The 24892-nt window shown below is 36.7% G+C and overlaps 1 protein-coding gene across 1 annotated transcript in view; it reads right to left on the reverse strand.

Moving 5' to 3' along the window:
• Positions 1–1769: 1769 nt before the first annotated feature.
• Positions 1770–24892, reverse strand: part of SEMA3A (semaphorin 3A) — a gene marked incomplete at its 3' end in the record, with an annotated part of 138941 nt that continues 115818 nt past the window's right edge. The window contains exons 7-13 of the mRNA XM_079304479.1: positions 15817–15959; positions 14564–14678; positions 14398–14467; positions 13193–13337; positions 7539–7758; positions 2383–2474; positions 1770–1796 (exon numbers count right to left, since the gene is read on the reverse strand). Of these exons, the coding sequence (XP_079160605.1) occupies positions 1770–1796; positions 2383–2474; positions 7539–7758; positions 13193–13337; positions 14398–14467; positions 14564–14678; positions 15817–15959 (812 nt within the window). The remainder of the gene's footprint in view (positions 1797–2382; positions 2475–7538; positions 7759–13192; positions 13338–14397; positions 14468–14563; positions 14679–15816; positions 15960–24892) is intronic.

Genomic DNA, 24892 nt, shown 5'->3' on the forward strand with positions numbered 1-24892 from the left:
AAAATAATAATGGCTATATGAAAATTCACAGATATGACCTATTAAAGGTAAAATACTGAAATGAGCAACTAATTTTAAGTACATCAGTGTGAAAACACCATTCCAGTGAAATTTTATTCATAAGAATAAGTTTTAATCCCAGATATGATCTTTTAACCTGCTCCACAATATTCACTTACAAAGAAGTTACATGCATTTTCATAACATGCAGCCAAAAGGAGCAAGAGGTTCTTTGCACTCTGGAATATCCATTATTTAATCAACTGTTACAACTTCTAGGTCCAGGTTCTTGGGTAGATTTTAATTTTAAAAGTGGCATAATAGACAGTGCACAACTCAATTCTGTATGAACTTTATTCCATCTAGAAATCTGCTATTGATGCTATACATCATATTTTTGGTTGTGTGCATTAATAAAGTCCTTATTAAGCTTTTACACTTGTATGGTTTTCAACTTGCTTATCCTGAGAGAATTTGATACGGGTCAGTGGATGGTAAGCAGGGACTTGCCTTTGCAGAGGGGTTAATAGACCTTATATTAGAAAGCATCAATTAAATGTAACATTTGAATGAAAATTGAACTCATTAGTTTGTTTGCTCAGCTGTTCAGCGAAATATTGCACAAATGGGGTTTAAAGAGGCATTTGTTATCAATGTAACAGATATGAAAGACTTTCAGCTTTGAGGAATTTTAAATGAAAAGCACCGCACTCAGCACATTGCAGCTTAACATCAAAATGCATTGTTCATGATGCATGTATACTCTTTACAACTAAAGAAAACTTACATTTGGATGAGGTACATGTAAAATCTGTTGGAAATTCCCTATCGAAAGATTCATATTTTATGTAAACAAATTTTGCTTATTCCACTGAATTACATTAATGCCCTTTTTAAGGCTTAAATACATGCCTAAAGAGATAATTGAGCTTTCAAGTAAACCAGAACACCAAAATACTTTTATGCAATGAAAAAATACACATGTAAACTAAAATTACAAATTTGAATTTGCCATTAACTTCTACTTCTGTAAAACCTTTCTCAAGTAAAATTAATTCCATCTATTTTCCTACTTTTCCTTTCATATTTTTCTGATCTCCTTTAGCTTGACACTTCTACTAGTTTCAGGGAAAAGACTGATATATTTTCAACAATTTCCAAATTACCCTGTTTTCATGTAATGACTTTTCATGCATATAAAAAGCAAAAGAAAAAAAAATTGTCTCATTTTCTTCTTATAATTTCTACTTTATTTTAATGTTAAGAAAGAAAAAAGTACCCTAGACTTCTGTCCCCATAAACCCACGTGGATTGCAAGAACAGGGACACACATTTTTTCAGTGGTATCTTGCACTCAAAACAGAGGTTTCTGAGCAAGACTGGCACCAGGAATGGCAGGAATGCCCGTAAGAAGCTCTCCTTAGCTATCTTGTCTCTGCTCAGAAAAATGAGGTGAAGGGATGGCAATGAAGCCTGATGAGGATGTAGGTAGGTCCAGGGCACGGTCCCTGTCGGCACAGCTGGAGTGAGATGCACAAAAGAGGCTCCTGGAGGGTGCCAGCAGCATCTTCACCCTGTCACACCAACCTCCTGCTCCCAGCCTGGGACCAACCCCTGGAGACGGAAAATGGTGCCATAAAACGGCACTGACAGAAAGAAAAACGTGGGGAATGGAAATGATTCCTTCTTGTGTACAAAACACAAGATATCCCTGGGTTCTGTCTGGGAAGTGTTTGAAAGGTTTACTCAGCCTTGCCTTGCAGGGCTGCCTACGGGATGCCGTATTTTTTAGGTGGCTCCAACAGGAAAAATGGAAAAGATTGATTTCACCAAAAAGTACTAGAGTTAAGGGGTGTTTATGGTGCCTTGTGTCAAACCATGAAAATGAGACCCCAAAGTGACCTTTGAAAATATAAACACTTTGTTCCTCGGATAATAAAGCATAAGAAATCTGGGCAGATCACGGGTTTACCTGAAGCATCTTCCTAGTTACAATATGCTGAAAGTCTGAATGGTTTTGAGAGTTGATGCAATTATAAATCTGTATATTGCCTATCTCTGTGGGAGACAACAGACGGGCATTGCTCCCAGACCTGCACAGGTAGATATTTAACTCCAGCATGCAACAGCTCTACAATTTAGGAATACTAATTTACTTTTAAAATCACCAAGCAAGAGTCCAGAATGCCATTTCTTTTATCATTAACCTCCAGCTCGCACTGAAAGTTTCAAGGTTTATTTTGACTAGTGTCTGGGTCTCCAAATGACAAGCTAATTAGAGGGGTATGCCAGGCTATTCCTTGGCTAGACTGCAAGAAGTTGAGTTTGCAGCTGTCCACAGAGAAATCTACAACCTGACACTTGAAATTCAGCTGCACTTACCCGAAAGACTGTCATTTCTTCCAGCAAGACTTCCTCTAATTCGTGCCAAGTCTCCTTAGGAATTGAAACCACTTTAAGAACTGTTCCAATATCTTGAAAAGGAAAATAAAAAAAAATTTAAAAAAAACAAACAAAAAAAAAGTGCTTAAGATGAATACTTCTGCTTTGTAGCAGCCAGAATTTCTTGTAGTATATAATTATATCACATATAAAGACTACCAAGCTACGTATCTCTCAGCACTCATTCAAAAGAACTGCTATTTAAAATAACTTCAGAAAACAATAAAGGATATTTAAGTATTTCAATCATCAAAATGCAACAAAGAAAATACATACTATTATAGTTATTAAGGAACAGACAGGACTGAAATACTATTTAAGTGACAGTATAAAATTACAGATTCATGGCCAGGGAAGGAAATGCTCTAAATTTATGCAGGTGTGTTTTATTGTCCATTTTGGATATGATGTTTGTCTTTCTTAAAATGCATATGAAGCTACTGCAGTATGGATACAAAACCATCTGGACAAACGTTCTTAGCCAGATGAAGCTGTTAGGTCTCTTAAGTACATGCAATCTTCCCTGTGTCAAACAAAGTACCTAAGATGGATAAGCCCCTTAAGGCATCTGTATTTCACTGTGTGTGAGATGCTGGCTCTCCACTGAGGGGTGAAAAGCATACAGTTTGTGCCTTTGGTTTAGAAATAGGTGTACACCAGCATTTTAGTGTTATATCAAATTACATTTTTGGAGTTTTGCAACAACAATTTTAAAATTTACAAGGCCAGCACTTCAAATTCCAGAACCACAGTCTTTGGTTCTGTGAATATGGTTGAAGTTAAAGACCATCTCTGTTATTCAGCTTCTGCATCTGCAATTTATTTCTTTGTTTCTATGAACACAATTTTCAGGAAACAACAAAAACACAAAGAACCATTTCTAGGTTGGCACACATCACTGCAGACTCTCTGAAATGGAAACAATCTGTATGCCACTTTTCTTTTTAACCAGCCAAGTGTAGTGCCATGTAAATGTATCACAGGTAGAATAACTATGTCCCTAAGGACTTTTCATGTTCCACATCCTACAGCTTTAATGGTTTAGGAAAACACAAGGCATTTTTAGGGGATAAAATTCTCAAATAACTATAAAGGTTGACATTCTTAAAACAAGAACTTAATCATCAATTACACAAAATCAGATATATATATATATATATTTTATAAGTATGTATAATTTGTGGGTGTTAGCTTAAATTTCTGAATAAAAAGATGACAACTCTCTACTTCTATATCTAAAATGCACATAAAATTTAGACAAAGCGATCACTTGCATTAGAAATGTTTTTATAGGGTGACTGACTTAAAAGCTATTGATTCAATAAGAAAATTCTGGTACTTCTTTACATGATTTTGTATTTCAATATTCTAAAAAACCCTGGAATATCCTGTAGAACTGAGGTCTTTTATTTTTTCCCCTCTGCTTTCCTTTAAGTAAATGTTGGTTTCTAGATACATATTTTTAGAATTTTAGAAGGAAGCAATTTCTTTTTCCCCAGAATATGTACATCACTGTTTTCCTTCATTAGCCACAAATTCATATATTATTCTAAAAAAACACAAATCAACAGCTATTTTTTAAAGCAACAACAAACCAAAGTGTATCTCTCTTTTTATTTAGGCATCTACACATATAAATTAAGCTAGTAAAATATACTAAATAAGTGGTTTTGCAGTGGTTTTCATTATGGTCACTGCTAATAATTGACTATATTTAAAACAAGAAATATTAAGAATGGTACAGAACAAATGCAATATAAACTTTAAAATAGTAAGAAAAAAATCCACATTTCTACAACAGAGTAATTCAGACTAAGAGATAATCTAACAGTAGTTATGTTTGTAATTTAATTGATGAGGTAATTTCCTTAATTATCCTGATAATATGATGACTGTGGTTTTGAGGAAAACACATTTTATGGGTGAAAACAACTCTGACCTCATAAATATAGCCAAGTGTCACAACTCTATTCTGTGTTGGACTAGGACTGTCCTCAGTCACAATCCATTAAATGACAGAAATAAAGGGAGATTTTTCATAAAACAGACTGAGCGGGCACTGAGCAGACACAAGTTTCCCATAATGTTGTTTCAACAAAAGGTCAGACTTTTAAGTGGCTCCTGCAACAATTACAGTTGCCTGATCTCAAGAAATCCTCTGAGGTCAAAGGCACACTGAGTTCATCACTGTGGAGACTCTGGTCAGGCCACAGGTACCAAAGTGGGGCTTTATCTGAGCTCCACATCGAGTCTCACAGAGAAGCATTTCGGACAATTTCACACAAACGGAGTCAGGCGTCTCCTCTAGGATCAATAGGCTCTGCTCAGAAAGATAAGATTACTATTATTAATTTGCTTTACTGACAGAAGTACTTTAACTGTGCCAAAGGATGCCAAACATTGGACAATCAGGAGATGCATGAAATCCTGTTTCTTTTGATTACTTTCAGGCATGCCGATAGGATTTTATTTTCATTGTGAAACACACTGGTACAATCACAGTGGGAAAGAAACTGCTCAGCTCAAGATTTCCCCCACAGGAAAGGAAAATGTGACCACACTGGATGGCTATTAATTATGTTCTGTTCAATTATCATCAGTTATTCAATGAAAAGGAAAAAAAAGTATTTCTTCAACATACTGCAGTTCAGCAGCACATGGGAATAATGTAGATTGCTCAAACAGCAATGGGAAAATACAGAGAAATATTATCTAATCTGATGGGACAGACCTGCACAGAAAAACCCAGTCATACCCCAGGGAGCATAATTCTGACTTTGTCATAGGTTCAGATCACCAAGTAGGAAAATGGACTGTGACTGGAGTCCCTAATCTGCTTCCCAGTTAGTTCTTTGCTTGGGAAGAAGTAATACATGCTGATTGTGTATCTGTTTCTGATTCCTCTGACTCTGAGCAGCTGGCTCAGTGCAGCTCTCTGGCAGAAGGCAGGCAGAGCCTTGGTACTGCCTCTTTACCTTTCCCCCCACGTGGAAGACAACTTTTCTGATTCTGAAAACCACAAGAAGGACAGTGAGCTCAGAGGAGCATGAAGCATCTTTTGTGCTCCAGCTCCATGTGTGGGTGTCGTAATGCCAGTTCTTGTCCCGTGAGGCTATGACCTTCTGCTGGAAAAGGATGGTTTCTACGGATAAAAGTAGTATTTTAAAAAACTAATAACACTCTGCACTTAGAAAGATGTGATTTTGATGCTGAAATATCTTTTGCCAATTGCAAATATTAATGTTTCAACACTTTTCTTATAGTTTGTGAGCAGGGCTATCACCAGTACTGGGTGGAATCCTGAGCATTTACCACACACCTATATATTAGTGGTTTAGGAAAACCCTAAACTCGCAACTCAGAGGTCAAAATTATCATTTAGGTTCTTTTAGAAGGAGATCTTGCCTGACTGACTTATGTAAGAACTGCTAGACATAATAAGAACAAAATAACCAATGTATGCAATGGTAACTATCTAGAAGCTGCAGCTCAGTTTTGAGCAAATCCTCCTGCACTGTCTGAAAAAGAAAAGAATTTCTGTCTTCTCATCTTACTCTAACAGAAGCTTTGAAGAAAGTAAATTGAGTCTCTGGAAGAACTTTTTGTTTTCCCTTGCAGAAGCCAATGCATCTTTCTTAGTCCAAAGGCCAAGCTTTGGAGAGTTAAATGTCACCTCTTTTGCTCAAGAAATATACTTAAATAAGTTGCTTATGTTTGTTCAGCATCATGCCATCCGATTAGTATGCCACTAATTTGTTTTTTGTAGGCCAAATCAGGTCATAAAGGACTTGTTGAAAGGCACCAAACATTGTGAATTGTGGATGACATTGAAGTCTCTAATGTGTGATGGAAAATATATATGTTGTGTAAAATCATATGAAACTACTTTTCAGTGTTTTACACAAGAACATACTGTAGCACTGGTATCTAATAACTCAGTTTACAGCTTTGAAGTGCTTTAACCCTTCCTGCAGAGCTGTGTTTTCTGCAGTAAATGTTCTGAATTGTTATGCTTGCACTGTGTTTGGTACACAAAGCTTCATCAGCTCTCAGTTTACTCATAATACATTTCAGGCATCAACATGAAAGACTTCTTACATTCATTGCTTTGGAAATCTGACCCCAGGGATGGAGTACCAGAAGTGTATTTAAAGCATGTAAAAAGTTGGACTGTTTTAAGACAGACATTAAGGTGTTTTTTAGGTCCAACACTGAAAAGAAGCAGTATGATTTTGGTTTGATTTGGTTTGGCCTCTGATGCCAATGTCTAATTACAATGTCTAATTATGTTGAGTAGAAGTTTAAAATACATTTATTCAGCATAACTGAAACATCAGAAACTAATGTAAAACTTACAGAGATGAAGAAACAGATTCCCCAATTGCTACCAGCACAGTTTTGAAACCACTAAATTTAGGAAAATGCAGATCAGCTAATTTTTAGACACTCTTTCTCATTATTACCTTTCTGGAAAAAATGTCTTTTCTGAGTGCATATTTACAATTCTCTAAGATGACCAAGCTGACTCTGAAAATGCTTTGGAAAGGATATCATCTTTCTAGCTGAATACCAGCACTTCTGAAAACACTTCATTTGTGCCAGATATCTTCATCTTAAGTAAAATGATGCACCCTCTTGCCTGAACAGCTGAGCATCTTAAGACAATACTTGAAATACTTGAAAGGCACAAAAGACTTTTACCATACCTGGATATTTGCCTCATTCACATTAATACTTTTTATGCTGCACTTCAAAATGGGTACCTCAAACCCCTCATTTTAATACTAAATTATAATTAATAAGGCAAGATATCTCTAATAAAAACCCCCAATAGCAGTAGTTGGAAAGAGGGTGGTTTGATCTTAATCCAGTTGGCAAAGCTCCTAAAGAATTAAGTGGTGCAGGCTATAGCCTGAACCTGTAACAGTGAAGTTTGCAACAAAGACCTCCCCACATGCACAGTTTTGGGTCCCACCCCAGATTTTCACAGGTTTGCACTGTTCTTCAGTCAGTGTTCTTTCAGGGAATGAATTTTTATCTGCTCTAGGTTTCCACCAATCCTGGAGGAGCATACAGGCAGATTCAGGACCTCTCACCTGTGCCAAGGAACATCACATCATACTGGCCATCTTCTGCATCTACTCGATCCACCACGATCTGTGTGAACTGGTAATCCACGTCTGTTTTAATCATGATGGGACGGTTGTTGATGGGGAATACTGGGTTGTACATGGCAGGATGACTTCTGGCAAAAGTGATAACTTCATCAGGTAGGTCCTTGGTGGAATCAAAACCTCCAAAAGTTTTACTGGGACACTAGAAATAAAAAAAGGAAGTGCTTACATTTTATTATTTATCATCCCATCTATGGAAGTCTATAATTAAATGTTTTGTGACAGACTGCGAAAGTTAATTCTGTCACTCATAATCTATTCTGGATTTAACCAATTTGGTTAACAGAATGCAAAAGACCTTCAAACATCACTTTTCTTCTTCCTTTTCACTGCAAAAGGCTTTCAAGTCCAGTTGTGATTAGTATTAGTCTTTAATTGTCAGAAGGCAGAAATACTGAAATATCTAAATAATTCAACACAAGGTAAGCAATTCAGTGCTTGGTTATGTATACAACACAAAATTAATTAATTATATCATCATCTTTGTTTCAAAGTATTGTCTTCAGAAGTTGACTGGAAGTCCAAATCTCTACGTGAGGAACCAAATCCTTAAATCCTGGGACAATGCCCTGTTCTACTGACTTTTCAAACCCCTGCTTGTCTCAACAACTCTGTGTCCTCCATGTAGCCCTGATTATGTGGATTCTGTTACACTAAATCAAATCTAGTGAGTCATGTCTTAAATGTATCTTTTTTCTCCCCTGGAATTCTAAAGAAAGCATTCTGTGAGTGTTACTCATCACACCATCCACATGAACTCTTAGGTGAGATGGGTTTCATCAAGGATCTGCAGTAACCCCTCACTGTACTGCACAGTGACAGAGCAGCTGGCATCCCATGGGGATGAATCTGGCCCATGATGTAAGACAGAAAAGTCACTTTTCCCCTGTATATACCCAGGGCGGGGCTAGACATTTTTGCCTCTCATCTGTGAGAACAACAGAGTTCTACTTTTCACATTTAGCTTATGTTCTCCTACTGTAAGCAGAAACCAGAGGCTGGAAAGGAATGGAGAGGTAAGACTATGATGTTGGTAGCCACAAAAGTATTTCTCGACTTTCAGCTATTACATTTCCCCTTCAGAGACTCAAGAACTGTGGTTGATCACCACCATTTGTCCTCAGCTCTTCTGTAGAATTGGTAAGTATTTTGTGAACAGTTAGCTGTAACATTAACATAACCATTAGTAGTGTATTAGTATGGTTGAATGGGTGAAGAGAACAAGCCACAATGAGTCCAGACCAAAGATACTTGTCAAAGGTCTTGGTGACCCAAACTGCTGATCTGTTCAGGTAACTCTTGAAGACATATAAAACACTGAATCCCAGCTGAAAATAATTATTTTGCAGTATTTGAACTTCAAATATAAACAACTGGTGTTAAAATGCCCGAGGATAATTTGCCCTTTATATCCAAGTATAAAATACCTTCCAATTAAATTAAAACCCTAGCAGACAAGATCTTATTAAGCAAGAATCCAGACCTTGCAGGAAGCTCAACAGAAGAAATCAATTGTCTTTGCTATCACCTTGATCCAAATTATTAATAATTCAACAGAAATGAAATTTAAAAATCAATGTTGTCAAAAAGAGTAGTTGCTATACTCAGCAAAGGGATGCTTCCAGCATGGACATATAAAGTGCAAATTGTCCTGTCCCTTGCTGGCTTATTTGTTAGTAAGCAAATTCCTGCATTCTGTTTGGAAGGGAAGAATGGAGAGAAGAATACTTGATTAAGGCACGTGGAACAGACAAAGCAGAAAGCAAATTAGCTATCTATTTTATTTTTCAAGATTTTTTAACCTTTTTCTTCTTATTATATGTTCTTGCTTTTTTGTACAAAATTATTACAAAAAGAAAATCAGATGGACTTTTCATAATTATTGGTCAAACCATTGTCTGTCTCAAAGACAGTGTTTCAAACGCTACACTTAAATTTTAAATTTGCTAGATTAATTAATCAGTTAATATTCCAACTACAGTTTGATACTAATTACTTGGATTAATTAGATAACAATTAATTAGATAATAGCTGTAAAGTACTCCATGTATAAAAATCAGTACACAAGAACTAAGTGTTGTTAATTGCAGCTGGGCAAACACTGAAAAAAATACTAAATGAATGTTCATTTCACTTTTAGGCAAATGAATTTCAGCTGTGTTTCAACTGCTTGAATATTTACTTTCTGGCTCATTTTCTAACAAAGGATTTTACTTGCAGCAATATGAAACAAGCTCCCAAGGGAAGTGGTCAGAGCACCAAGAGTGCCAAAGCTCAGAAAGCATTTGGACAATGTTCTCAGGCACATGGTGCAATTCTTGGGCTGTTCTGTTCAGAGTCAGGAGTTGGACTCACTGGCCTTTGTGGTTCCTTTCCAACTCAGGATATTCTATCATTCTAGGGACCAAGATATAATTTGCACAGAAAATTCATAAAACTAGAATTAGAGTAGTAATTCTGTGTGTTTGAATAAAACTCTCAATTCTAAGACCTCTATTACTCCTTGGAACACTTGCTTTTCTGAGAATAAAAAAATTACTGTAACCCTGTGTCTTTTCATGTGAAGTTTAAGGTGCATTACCTGAACTAGGCCCAGTAAGGAATCCAACAGAACAAACCAATATCTACATTTTGGTAGGAAGAAAAAGTTCTTTGGTCATAACTCTTAGTGCCATTAAGCAGAGAAAACCTGAGCTCCTGAGCAGAATTCACAGAAAGTCAGATAGCAATTCAGGATTAGGTACCTGAGTTAAGATGTCCTTCCCTTTCTCCCAGATACTTTTAAACAGTTTAAAAAATAAAAAAAAATAAAAAAAAATTTAAAAAAAAGAAAGAAAAAAAGAAAGAAAGAAAGAAAGAAAGAAAGAAAGAAAGAAAGAAAGAAAGAAAGAAAGAAAGAAAGAAAGAAAGAAAGAAAGAAAGAAAGAAAGAAAGAAAGAAAGAAAGAAAGATAGAAAGAAAGAAAGAAAGAAAGAAAGAAGAAGAAAGAAAGAAGAAGAAAGAAAGAAAAGAAAGAAAGAAGAAGAAAGAAAGAAAGAGATAAACAAGTCCTGTAGCTCTTAGAGGAAAAATTCTGGCAACTTCTTTGTTACATGTGAAACTGATGTAGAATTGTTTACAAAGCTTTCTGATTTTCAAAAAACATTTACTTTTCTTTTACTCATACTGGGCAAATCACCAGATGCTCAACAAGTTTACTGGCACTTCACCTATTAAATTCCTGAGATAATTCAGCACTGTTTAACTGCAGTGCAATCTGGAAATGAATTACTCTAAGAAGATCAGGTTTTTTTCTCCCATCTTTCTGCATTTCTTGGAAAAGGAGTCCAAAGGTCTGACATCTAAAGAACTTCATAATCTTTTTTCTTCTTTATTCTCAGATCTTCAACTCATTGAAAACACACACAATTTTATCACTTTAGAAACAAAAATCTTCTTTCCAGCCCAAAATGCACCTCATTTTAAAATTCTGTTTTATCCTGTTAATACAACAGAATGATTTTAGCAACTGTGAGGGTGCTCCTTTTTTTTCAGAGTGGCAGAACACAGGATTAGAGTCATGGGCATTGGGATAGGACAAACTGCTGCCTCAGCCACTCTAACATTTACAGTGGTACGGTCCTCTGCACGACATCCATAAGCAGACTGTAAAATTTGGGATCACATTTGCCTTTAGGCAAGAAAACAGCTTACAGTGGAATCTGAACATCTCTGCACTTTGTGAATCTTCATAAAAGCATTTTATGATGAAATTGTAAAGGTAAGCTCCATTCTAATAGGATAGCCAGAAACAAAAGAATTTGTAACCAAACTGCATTTCCTTACTTTGACAAAGGCTCGGGTGTCTTAGTTCACTTTATCACTTAAGGGCTGGGTTATGGTCCTTGTTTTTCTGCTTATTCTGGGGAAGTTGATCAAGTTATTCTTTTCTCATATGCAACTCAGATCAAGACCCTCAGAGAAAGAAAGAAACCCTCAGCAGATTAACCCTGCTGGAGTTACTCCCTGCTGGAGTAACCCTGAGCAGAGCTGAGGCCAAACTGTGTCACAGGACACAGAACTGCTGGTCTTAAGAGCAAATATTTGAGTTGTGCATTTAGAATCTCAACAGAGCTGCATTTGATCTCTGCAGAGGAATGAATACAACAGAGCCTGTGTGCAGTAGTCAGTTCTTTATCTCAGTCTATTTCTGTAATAGAAACATGCAACAATTTTCTTTGTCCATAGTTCTACATAATATCTAGTATCTGGTTTTGTCCAGAAAGGTTAATTGATACTGGAATCAAAGAGGAATATAAAGAAACAGAATAATGAACACTAAGTCTTTTAAACGAAAAAGTGAGAACAGCTATTCAAGAAATACCAAAAAATATCTACTCATTCACATTTTCTACAGAGCTGTAAACCAACAAAACTTTAAAAAAACCTAAATCCCTGATATAGCAGAATTAATTGTCATAATTTGAGAAAAAAAGGTTTGCCATCAGATGAGAAACAAAGCCTTTTTTATGCTGCAGAGCTTTTAACTCTGGAAAAAATTAAAAATTCCTTCAGTTGCAGTAAAGGAGTGAAGAGTGCTGAGGAATCCAGCTGTCAGGGAGCCACTGTTTTCTTTTACTTAGGAAGTAATTTTCATTAGCTGAGCATATATATCAGTTGAAAGATCAGATTTGAAAGGACAATTTCAAACACACCAGAGAAAAGTAGAAAATATGATGAACTAAAGAAGCAAAGCTATTCCTGCTTTCTTTTGTGCCTTATATTTAAAAATACTTTAAAAATAATGCTGTAGACATATATATATTTGCACATATACATTTATATGTATACATGTGCATATATATAATCTTATGCAATGACAATTCTCTGACATATACAAACTAAGGAGAAACTCCAATGCATACAATTAATACTTTTTTCATAAATGTCCCATCTTCTTAGACTACTGGAAATTTCAGAGGTAATTAAATATTTCTGGAATGTGATGATATCAGTTGAAATATGGCTGTCTTATATAGATTGATATTTTAGTCATTTATAAACTAGAATCAGAGAATCAGGTAAAAGCAGACGTTTAAAAAAATTCCCAGCGGAAGCTGGAAACCACTGTAGTAATTTTATAATTTATTACAGAAATATGTGTTTTGCTGTCCTAGATTTAATGTTGACTGAAAGTTCCTAATAGTCAAGCAAATCCCCTGTTTTCCATTCATTCTCACAAAGTGGCTCAGCCAATATTTGGGGAAAAAAACCAAATTCCAAGGAAATGATAATGCAATATAATTTATGAAATACGTGACTTTCAGTAAAATTCCCCAGCCATTACCAAAAATTCTTTTGAAGTTGTTAATATGAATGCCAAAATTAAAATCCAAATGAAGCTGTTACTGCAGTTCCATATGTCACAAGAAAATCAGTATATTCTGGACCTGGAGGAACTGTTAGTTTTCCCTTCTGCCACTCTATCCATTTTGTTATCTGTGTCAGTTTCTTTGCTGGATCTCAGCTCCAGGACCCCGTAATGTGTGAAAATACTTTCCACAGTTTTCCCAGTGCAGATTTCTCAGGGTACTCACAGTTCCTGGCCGTGGATATGGCACTCGCCCTTGGTAGGGCACCCACTGGTAGTTGGGGCCATCTCGGTGGGCATAGGGGCCAAGGAACACCCTCCTGACATCAGCCATGCTGTACATGCACACTGCTGATCCCTTGAAGATATTGCTGGAAATGAGGGGAGAAGAAATCAAATCAGTTCCTTCAAATTATCAGTCGGTGTAATCAAGTGCTAGAGCAATGGGAATAGCAGCTTGTTGCTTTCTAATTTATTGCATGTGCTGATTATCAAACCTCTGACAGGTCTCAGAGCAATCCTCTCTCACCTCCTGTGAAAGTTCAGCAAAACTGATACGATCTCACAGACATTTTCCTAAGCAGATGGCTGCTATTTCACTATTTAAAACATCTTGTCCCCAGAAGGCCAAAGCCCAAATCTCAGTAAATTTCAGTAAGGTTTTCCCTAGAGAACTATTCAATTCTTTCCTACACTCCATATTTTTCTATTTTTTAGCAGTCTCTTCTATCACCTGGGGAGCATAAGTGCAAACTTTAGTGTTGTTTCTTACCCTGACATTTTTTACAGAAGACAATGCAAAGGAAGGACTTGTAAATCTCCCTCCTCTATGCCTGGTATCACTAGAAACATTTCTTCTGTTTATAAACTAAAAGTTGTTTCCTTCACAGATAAATGTGGCAATACAACCAGTTCTTCAAACCTTCCTCAAGCCAGAGCTACAAGTATATTTTGTTCTTAGTGAAAGCACAATGTAACAAAAACATTCAAGTCACAGTTACATGTGATTCAATAACAGAACTTCTGAAAGATCATTAGACTTTCCAGATTTCAGCAATCTCCTTCGCCAGCCAATTTCTTACGCCACAGATTTCCTATTTTTCACTGCCCCCAAACAAGTTTATTTATGCTTTTGTTCTTTTTCCAAATCTGTGTGGAAAGGGCTACAAATGCTGATCCCTGCAATAAAAAGCCAATTCAACAGCATAAACAGCCTGAGAAACTGATAGTCTTTGTGTTTGCTAGCTTCAGAGTGATGATGTACATTGCTCATAAGAAAGAAACCTAATTCATGACTTCTTACTGCCATTGACTTCTCAGTTCAAAGGTTAAGAAAATTTTGTGTTTTTTAAAAACACTTTTAACAAAGAGAGTTCTTTAAAACAAGCAGCCACCCAAGTTTCCATGCAAGTAAAATGATATGCTCTGTACCTGGAAGTTGTAAACACTCCATAGACTATTGGATTTTTAGGGTCTTTTGAGTTCATTAGGAACACATCCTCTGTAACAAAAACAAGAAAAAGAATTAAGGTTAAGATAAATTCATGCAGATAATACCTGAAGACATTTCTATATTCCAGGCATTTCTGCCACTTACGTAGTTCATCAAAGTGTGTGTCAATGCCATTGGGTCCTGGTACAGAGCAAATCAGACGTGCTTTGAGGAAAGTTGTCCATTTGTTAACAAGGCTCCTGTGTCCACCAAAGTCATTCTAATAACAAAAGCATTTTGCATTAATATTTAGCAACAGTCTTTGTCTGAATTATCATCAGAGGACAGAGAAATACAGCAAGTAAGATGACATTTAGAGAAAACAAGAGAGAATTCACTCTCTATGCACAAAAGCAATATTATGTTAAAAGACACAAAATCTGAATTATTTTTATTTTCATTGTATTGTGTCATATTTCATAGTAGCCCATAATTTAAAACCAAACCCCTCCAATACCTTTATATAGCTTTATAGATATATAACAAAAGATATAAAAGATATATAACAAAAATATAAAAAAAGAAATTAGCAGAATATCTTGCTCCAAAGCTCCCAGTCTACCATGTTCTGGAAAAGATGATGGTGTTTATTATGCTTAACAAAGTAGAAATGAAGCTTGCAATGGAATAAAGTAGACAAAAAAGCCAGAACAGTGGGATCAGTTATACAGCTGCAAAAATGTAGGAACAAAATGCCCCAGGAACTTCATATGTGTGGGGTAATTTGTTTCAAAGTAGGAACCTCAGAATTCGAGGAGTTAAATTGAAATTGTGCTTATGGATTAACAGAAAATTTTACTGTAAACACCACAACTGCCAAAGCTTCAAAATTTTTCAATATAATTTCATCAGCAGAAATATTTTTGAAAGTCTATCAGAAAACCATCTGGACATTTATTACTGTGGACAAATGATTCATCTTGCAGTCACTAAGGGTTTTTGGAGTGGCTGCCCATTTCTACAGCTAACATTAAACAATTATTTTGCTGTATCTTCCTTTGCCTGTCTTATAAAGCTTTTCACTAATGTGGGAATGGAAAGGCAATAACATTTAAAAATCAAATTCTTCAAACATTTTTAGCCTACTTGGAGGTATTGCATTTCCTGTGAAAGATTTTATTTTGCGGACACTTTCTAAGCCTCAGAAGATACCTATGGCTTTTTAAACCAAACATCATTGTGAAGTTCCCCCCCAAAAATAATTGAATAGGATTAATTTCTGTATTTGTCTCTTGGGATGAACTCTGCTTTAGTACAATGCCACTGTTAATACTGAATATTCCACAGGCAAGAAAACACAGTTTCTAAAATTGCTTTGCAAATGCATTCAGTATCACACCAAGAACTCATCACCTTACCTTGCAGATCTGCCCTATCCTGGCATGAGTGGCTTTTCCAGTGTGCTCTCCATCAATTGCGTTTTCACGGAAGAAAAAATAGATTTTGTCATCTTCTGGATTGTCACTCTCTGGTATCAGGTGAGCACTGACAAATCTGGGATCTGAGAAGACAATGCCACTGGCACCTTACTATTCCAAGAACTGGGTCGTTTCTCTTCCTTGCATAAATGAACTATCATTTTTCTTCCCAAGACCTAATCATTGCATCCCATGGCAAATATTTCTATATTAGGTACATCATCACCTGTTAATATGTGACAGGTATTTACATTCCTCTTATGTTTAATACAGAGAGGTGTTTGCTACAGGCATTTAATGAAAAAAATCTGTATTATTGGAGCAATTAAATGTTTATGAAATCTCTTTATAAATATTTGTATAACAATACAGCATGTTTTCATAATTCCATGTATTTATTACTGACATTTTTCTTGTTCCTTGGATGTCTGGACTTGGGTTAATCTTTCTGTATAAGTCACAATTAAAATAAAAAAATTATGGAGACAAATATAAAGTTCTCATTTTAACAATTAAAAAAAAATTAACACCTAGAAAATTGCTAGTGTACTACTATTAAAAAAGTTAAGTTGAAAAACACATTTGAATTGATACTACTTCCACATGATACCCCAAATTCCCAAATTTTTGTCTTCTTTTCAGAAGAGAAATATATTTTAGAATTTCTACTCAAGTTGTTGAAATAGTTTGTCTTGCCATTTTTGAAAAGTTTTATTTTTATATACATAAACTTTATTTCTTAGTGATTAAAGTGACAAGTTTATTTAGAGGTAAAAAAGATACATCAACAAATGAAAATATATATAATGTTGACATACTGACAGGTTACATAAAAAATACTGTAAAGAAGTTTTGGGAGAGAGAATTTTATAGAATTCACATCAATAAATTCATATGAGTGGTGCATCTGGCTCATTGCTGTATTTTACAGAGGCACTTCAGCTGGTATCTTTCACTATATTTGGAAAAAGAAGCCATATCCAACAGATTTACCAATCTGTTTTATAACCATTCTATATTCTGCTGGGATAATTAACTGTGAACTATATTTAACTACTCAGAGTCCTGTTCCTGTGTGAAATTGTAAGCTATTTTAGTGTCTGTATTAACATTTTTTCAGTGTATGTTTACTGTTATACAGTCATGGAAATAATGAACTTTGCTATGTTTTGCCAGTTTGCACTAGCTGGCCTGTGCAGCCCATTGCCTTATTAAGGATGGCAGTGTTTTTAAGCAACATACTTTGAAATATTATGAACATAGAATTATTATATGAATATACACAGCATAATTTTGTGTGCATTATCAGGTACTCTGTGTGTATATACATACATATATTCTCATGTACTTGTGTGTGTAGGTGCATACATGTATGTATATCTATATATCTATATATCTATATATCTATATATATAGATCTAGTACAGAAGGATGGCTTAGACCAAAGTTTACTTAGATCAATATAAAACCTCCAAGATTGTCCAGAAATAATTATTTGAGACAAGACTATGGTGATTGCAAATAATGCTCTCCAAGAATGAAGTCCCTTCCTTCAATTGTTTGCAGTGTAGCTGATTCCCTGAGCTTTGTTGCTTTCTGTGTCCTTAGTTAACTCTCAACAGACTTCTCATCCAGCTATCTGTGTAGTTTGTTCTTGAACCCACGCAAATTTCCAGAAGTCAGCAAGTCCTTTTGGACTACGTTCCTCACTTACATAATGTAATGATTTAAAATTTACTTCTGATTTTGTGTTTTGAATAATGATCTTAATAACTTCAATTGGCTCCTCTCAATTCTTGTATTGGAAAACTGCCTAGTGATCAAGATGTGGATGAACTCTGCTCTTTAACAAGGGCTGGAAGAATTTTCTCTCATTTTGTTGTTTGTTTGTTTGTTTGTTTGTTTGTTTGTTTTTCCTATTAATTCCTAACAGGTAATATGGATTTGATAGCTCCTAAACAGTAATCTGAAATTGCCATACGTGCCATAACCCCAGAACCTCACTCTTCATTGGTGGTGCTCTGACCATAACCCGTTCTTTTATATGTCAAGATATGTATATTTTCCTCATGGTTTTCCCCGCTGTTTATCACTACATCATTCATCAAGAACAATTTAATTTATCATTTGACTGCTTAGCTAAGTAGTTGCATAAGATCCTTTATAGGTCCTTCACAGTCTTGCTTTGTCTCATTATGCTGAATAACTTAGGTTCATGAGAAAAAAAAAGAATCTGTCATCCAACCTCTTTTTCAGGTTATTTATGAACGTGTTGAACAACACAGGCTACAGAACAGATCTCTGTGAAACTGTGTCTACCACCTATTGTCTCTTAAAATAAACACTTTTAGACATCTGAGAACAAGAAAAATCTGAGATCTTAAGCTCTCCACCCCAAACCCAGTAATGTAAGATATTAAATTTCCTTCCTTTCTTTCTAGCGTGTATTTAATAGCCTTCAAGTTACACTGACACAAGACATAAGATAAATAATATCTCAACTATTTTTATATGATATACTAGGGCTTTGCATGCAACTTGAATCTCAAGAAACAAGGGTTACAGCTTGAAAATTTCTGCACTGAGTCTGGGGAAATATCCATCAGAGAAAGAGGATATGCATTAGAAGACACTGTTCTTGGCTACTGGATCTAGAGAACCTCTTTTGTTGTTTTTATATCCTTAAGGTCTTAATGAAAAAGGGTAAAAATAATATTCCACCAAAACCTAAACACATTCCCAAATGGTTGAATGATTTGTTTCTAGCGCAATGGGTTTTGTAAATCACAAGATATCAAGTTCTAAAATAAATCACTATATTATCAGGCATCAAAAATCTAACTTTACATTGGCCTATGAAGATACTGCAGGGAGTCCCATTTGAGTAACAAATATTGTTGATATAGCACTGGTTATATAAACTTGCCCTTGGTTAGAGTATTGTTATTGTTATGATTTTCTTTCCCTCTCATAATTTTGCAAATGAACCAGAAACAGTAAGACAGTTTAGTGTTAAAGAAGGACTGACACAATAATGATAGAAAAATAGTTGAATAAATTGAAAATATGTATTTCAAATGATTCTGTCAGAGCAATAACAGAGAAGAGGGTTGTGAAGCAGGCTGATAAAATCAATGCCATAACTAGAGCATGTGTGAGTATGCTTTGCATACACTTCTTATCAGTGCTCATCTGAGATGGATACAGATTTTCCATGAGTGATTAATAACCCTATCTACATCCCTGCAAATCAAGTACTCACACAACCTCATATTGAAACACTTCCATTGTACATCATGGAACAACTTTTCTTGAACAACACTGATGTCTCCTACTGAGCACACCTCGAATTGCTTTGGCATCTAGTTAAATCAATATGTTTCAGTCAATAAAAGAGTGGTTCTTCATATTATAGGGCCCTTGCTCTTGTTACCTGGTGGTGCTTGGATTTTTCCCCTCTTCCAGCTAACAGATCTATGTCTGTGCAGTGAACCAAATGAATGAAGTGCAGGTTACATGTGTCTGCTGCATATAGAAATAGATTAATTTCTGTTCAGAATGAATGTAATGGTTACAGAAACAACACCATGCTACCATGTGTGGGGAGAGGGAGAGAAAAGTGGTTGATAATTTCATGGGTTATAAAGCTGAGAACCAGCGATCCCTGTGTGTTCTTTATTGTTCCACTAGCACAGGGGCTGTCTGACCTGCCCAAGGCTCGATGCACACTTGCATTCAACCCCAGGGCTCCAGAGCACACTCACTATGGCTGGAGAGGGTCCTGATGAATCAATCAGCCAGATGGCCAGCAGTCACGCAACACAGCCCTCTCCATGGACTGCACAGCACTTTTACATTGCTCTTCTTCGAGGATTAGAAGGGAGATATCCACAGATGAGGGAATTAGGGACTTCTCCTTGACTCTCCTAATTGCTCACCCATGCAGCAGAAGAGAGAATGTCATCCATGAATGTGTATGTTCAAGTATCCTGACTGCCCTGCCTTACCCTGCAAAATTAAACAGGTTTGGTATCAAGGGGTCCCCATGGGAAGTTTAAAATAATTCAGTCAGGGTTGACCTATTTCATACATTCAACACAACACAGCCACAAAAGAAATGCTGGAAGGAACTTCAAGCAAGTTTTACTGAATGAGAATAGGACTTTGATCAAAATCCACCAGTAACAATTGTAAAAGTCAGTGCACTGCAGCTATTGGGGGAAGATGGAATGACTTCAGATTCTGAGTATGAATTACGGAGTATTCTGCAACCCTAAAACTGCCTCCAATCTGTGTAGCCCTCAGAAATGCTGTTACAACAGTTCAACACTTTCTTGTGTGAAAGCAGTCTTCCATTGGCTAGAAGTCCAGAAAGCTTGTTTTGGGAAAACGGATTTAAGAAATAATTTGACAGCAAATATTTTGCAATGATTCATTGCTTTTAAAAAACACAGGCAGACAATGTGGAAGACTGCTTTAAAAACCAGCATACATCAAACAAACATTTCTGAAACGTGTTTAAGCATGATCAAAGGAGAAACAAAGCCTCAGCATAAACACGATCAAAATAAAATTACAGCTAAAAACACTTCTCTGATCTTGCAGCCAAAGTGAACAACCTAAAAATAAAACATGGAATTTTTATTTAAAACAATCAGCCTTTAAGAAGCAAATTATTAAAGCCCACACCTTTTTCAGTCTCCTTTCTCCAGTTGTCTTGGCTGTGCTGCTGCTTCTCAGATCCCGCATGACACCTTTGCGCAGCACTTTGTGTGCCCTCCTGCAATTACCAGCTCTGCAGACATTTCACTGGCAGCAGCCCATTAAACTGTCCTTCCTGAGAAATCTGGCTCTTTATGGAAAAGACACCTTGGTCCAGCTGCCTCTATGATTTATTTGCATTGTTTGCTTATTTAAGTAATGGAAACATGTTTTGCCTGTCTCAGCATTTTGGGTTGAGGAAAAGCGAAGGTAAATCGATCTGCACTGGTTCTTTAACAAATGTTACACTTTAAAACAACAACCGCACAAATACATACACGCCCCCAAGAGCAAGAAACAATAAAAGTCAGAAACTGGCTTTCTAAGTGAATTGTATTAGCATTTTAATGAAGATCTATAAACTTGAAGGCACAGAAATTACCTTTAGCTGTCAAGACGGAATAAGCTGAAGGAACAGAAGCTGGGGTCATCTCTTCATCACTTGACAGGAGCCAAAGGGCTGTTCTCTTAGGAAATGTTTTGTAAAGAGTTTGAACTGGATGCCCCTATTATTGTATATTTACGGTCAAAATGACTAATTTATCAGTTCACAGCAAGAAAATTCTAAGAAACTAGGGAAATTTTACGCTCAGTAAAACTGCAATTGCTGTAATTTAATGAAAAGTGCTGAAGGGTGACTGGAACCCTGAGGAGAGGAAGACTAGAAAAGCTGAAATTAAAAATTTAACAACAAAAATAGACAGCTACTCAAGACTTCATAAGCACATACAGCACCCATCCACTGAGACCCAGTGCAGAGAGCCAAACACTGTCCTCACAAAATCTGGACTTGCTCTCACAGAGAGCCACTACTCACAGAGAGGAGACTTGCAGCTCCAGTCACAAATGTGCAGAGCAGAGCTTCTGCCTCAGCAAGGTCACCCGAGGACAAAGCTGTTAATACGTGGTGATGAGAGAGCTAAGATGGTCTGTGGTTTTACACACTCGAATGTAGTTTACAAAACACCAAAGCTTCTGCTGGTGTTCTTTCAAAGTCCCTTCATTTAAATTCCTCAACTTTCTCATTTCTCTTGCTGCTGTTGACTCAGACAAATGCAGCAGAGCTCTCATGGATTCACTGCCTCTAGTGAAGCTCCTCAATAACAGGGATGGCACCAAACCACATCCTCAAGGCTGGAACTGTTTGCACAAGGGATAACTTGTGGCTATTATGGAGCTAATGTGAAGGTTTTGTGGCAACTTATTGTCAGATGCTAACATGGGAAGGACAGACCTCAGAGTAGAGATGTCATTTAAAGATGCTGTTTACAGAGTCAGAGGATGTGTGGCATGCAGGCCATGCTTGATCAAGCTGTCAGCAGTGATTACAAGGTAAGAAGCCCTATGGCCCCTCACTGATTTTGCAATGGAAATTCCCACCTGAAAGAGCAGCTTTAAAGACTGATGATATTCATCAAGCAGTTTATCTTTAGTCAAGATGATCTTAGTACGTTAGTTATGTCAGCTAGTTTCTCCTTAGAAGTGATATCCTGTTTTGTATCAATTTTTCAAGGCAATTTTTGTGAGACAGATTATAAAACATGCTAAGTGTAGGGTTAATTAAGGCTTCTTTTAATTTTAATAGTTTACTAAAAATAAATAAAATATTTTATTCAAAACTCTTTTCATAATTAAAAAAAAAACAACCTCAAGCCAACAAACCCTTCCTCTGCAGAATCCAACTGCTATGCTTCAGTGGTGACTTGTGTGACACAAAGAGATTACAGACTTTCAAGGATGAAAGGTATTAAAAGTAGCAACAGCATATCACTCCTCTGTCATTTCAATACATGGGTGCAGCAGTAATGTAACACACAAAGAGACGTGCATTAAAAAAGTCACACCACATTTTTACACATGTAAATTCTTCTGCATCTCAATGGTACAATTACACATACAGCAACAGGAGTCCAGCCCTTGTGGCTTTTACAGTGGCTGGTCCATAAATGCTATCCATACATCATACTCATTGTGAGAAACAATAAAACTGAATTCAAATAGTGGGGTTTTTTTTAAAAGAATTACTGATCTGTATCTGAGGCAAAAGAAAAAAAGGGCAAGTGTGTTGTAAGATCCTAAAGCATTCAGGCTCCATGCAGGGGGAAGTGGAGAAGTGAAAATTGGGCAAGGCCAGGCTGGGGACTGAGCCAGGGGTGCCCTTCCAGGGGCTGGCAGTGATGCAGGGCCAAATGACAGAAAGAGGAGCCCAGCCTCAGTGTGGGGTGCTCAGCACCTCTAGAGCTGGGTAAATGAGTCCCTGAGTACCTGCCAAGACAATGCCACCACCCCAAGATCCCTCATCTCCTCTGCCTTAGAGGCATAATTCAGCATGACCATGTTTTGGGAATAATTTAGCTCCCACAGGAAAGAGAAGGGAGAAAATGTTGATCTCTGATGCAATTATCAGTTTCTGAAGCCTTTGTTCTAAAGAGGCAACAATAGTTTTGATTCCCTGTTAAAGACTAATTATATGGTGAAGAAAAGTGAATACAAAAGTTCAATGAAATTACAGCTTAATGCTCAACATGAATTAGATTTCTCACAAAACAATGCTTATGATCTATCCTCTCTATTTAATTTAAAAGAGGTGTTATTATCTCCTTACAGAACAACAAGCAAAATTAACACCTCTTCTCTATCACTGACTGTGTTTTAAAGTTGTTGTATATCTATCAACACAATTAATTTTAAACTTATTTACTTGTCCCTCAGAGAGAGTAATTGGGCAACTGAGAAAACCAGTGTCCATCACAGAACAGAAAGTGAGGCTTGCAGCACATTGTCTCCATTTAGAAATACTTTAATCACAATTTCCTGTATTTCTTAAAGGTAATGAGAGTTCCAGCTAAGAGCCTGTTTCTTTCTCTCTCAGTCATTTATCTGAAGTTTTTGACATTGATGTTTGGAAATAAAAACACTAGAAAGCCTGTGCCTTAACTGTGTAACCTACATCTTTAGAGCTCTGGATGAGTGACAAGAACTAAATGCCAGAGTCTTTATGCTAAGAAGTGATGTATTAGGGGAGGAAGTGGAGCGTGGAGGCACTGAAGACAAAAGATGTTTCTGATTTGGGGTGTTACAGACTTTTGGCATATAGAGCCATGCTACAGGCCTGCCTTTGTAAGCTCTGAAGATTCACAGGTGGAGCACAAGTCCCTGGAGATGCTGAAGAGTTTATGGCAGTTGTTCCTAGAAGTCAGAAACCAAAACCTGTTCCTCCCCATTAATATGATTTTCTCAGGCCTTTTTGAATGCTGAGAGATGTGTGTTTATGTCTTGGTGGAATATTCTTCCTTTTTGCCAACTGGAAATTAAGGGTACAAGAAGGTGTCCTGAAGGCTGAGGGAACATGCTGCAGCCAAACTCCTGACACAGCACTTTGCAGGGTGAAATACCTGGCTGAATGTGAGGAATAGCTGGGGATTAACATGGCAAACACATTACAGTGTAGGTAAAATGGGACAGCCCTCAGCAGTGTAACTGGCAAAAGCTGAACAGCACTGGCTCAACAAGCATATTTTTAGCCTCTGTCTGCTAAAAGCTAAATTCCCAGTATTTCTCTGTCAGCTCCATGCAGTGCACAACCCTGTCTCCAGAACCATTTGCTTGCAGACATATTACTTTTTCTTCCCCTAAAAAGTGAACAAATATGTCCTTTGTGTCAAAAATCATCTATTTTGAAAGCAGGAAGAAAGCCTCCAAATTTTACACTGCCAGGATCAATTTGAAGCTTGTGGAAGGGGTTGTGTAGCTGTAAAGAAAACCTCCTCCCTGATGTCACATCAAACACTGGACAGGACTCTACCATAGTCTCCACTCTCAGTCAGGGATGTTCATTCATTTGGAAACGATCATCAGCCCACACCAGCTCCCAAGGAGTCATCCAGTAGAGAACTCTCCTGCAGCAATTTCCTAACCTTTCCGATCTCCTGCAATTTAATTTCTTTGCTAAATCCTTTAGATTTGGCTAAAGAACTGAGGTAATTTTGTCAAACTACAAGAAACGTTTTGTTGGTATAATGAACTTCTACAGCTAGTGTAAAGCAACTTGGCACAAAATCCATTAAAGTAGGATTAATGAGGGATGGCAGAAAGACTGAGGAAAGGGCTGGGTGAATGACTGGTTTTAGTTCATGTGTCAGTGTAGCACAGCAACACAAAATGCAATAAGGCATCTGTAAGAGGAAGCAAAACCCCTCAGCACAACCTGAGTTATTCAGTGTGATAACATCAGTTATGACAACCTCTTTCAGAA

This window comes from Erithacus rubecula, assembly GCF_903797595.1.
Source record: "Erithacus rubecula genome assembly, chromosome: 4".
Lineage (NCBI taxonomy): Eukaryota > Metazoa > Chordata > Aves > Passeriformes > Muscicapidae > Erithacus > Erithacus rubecula.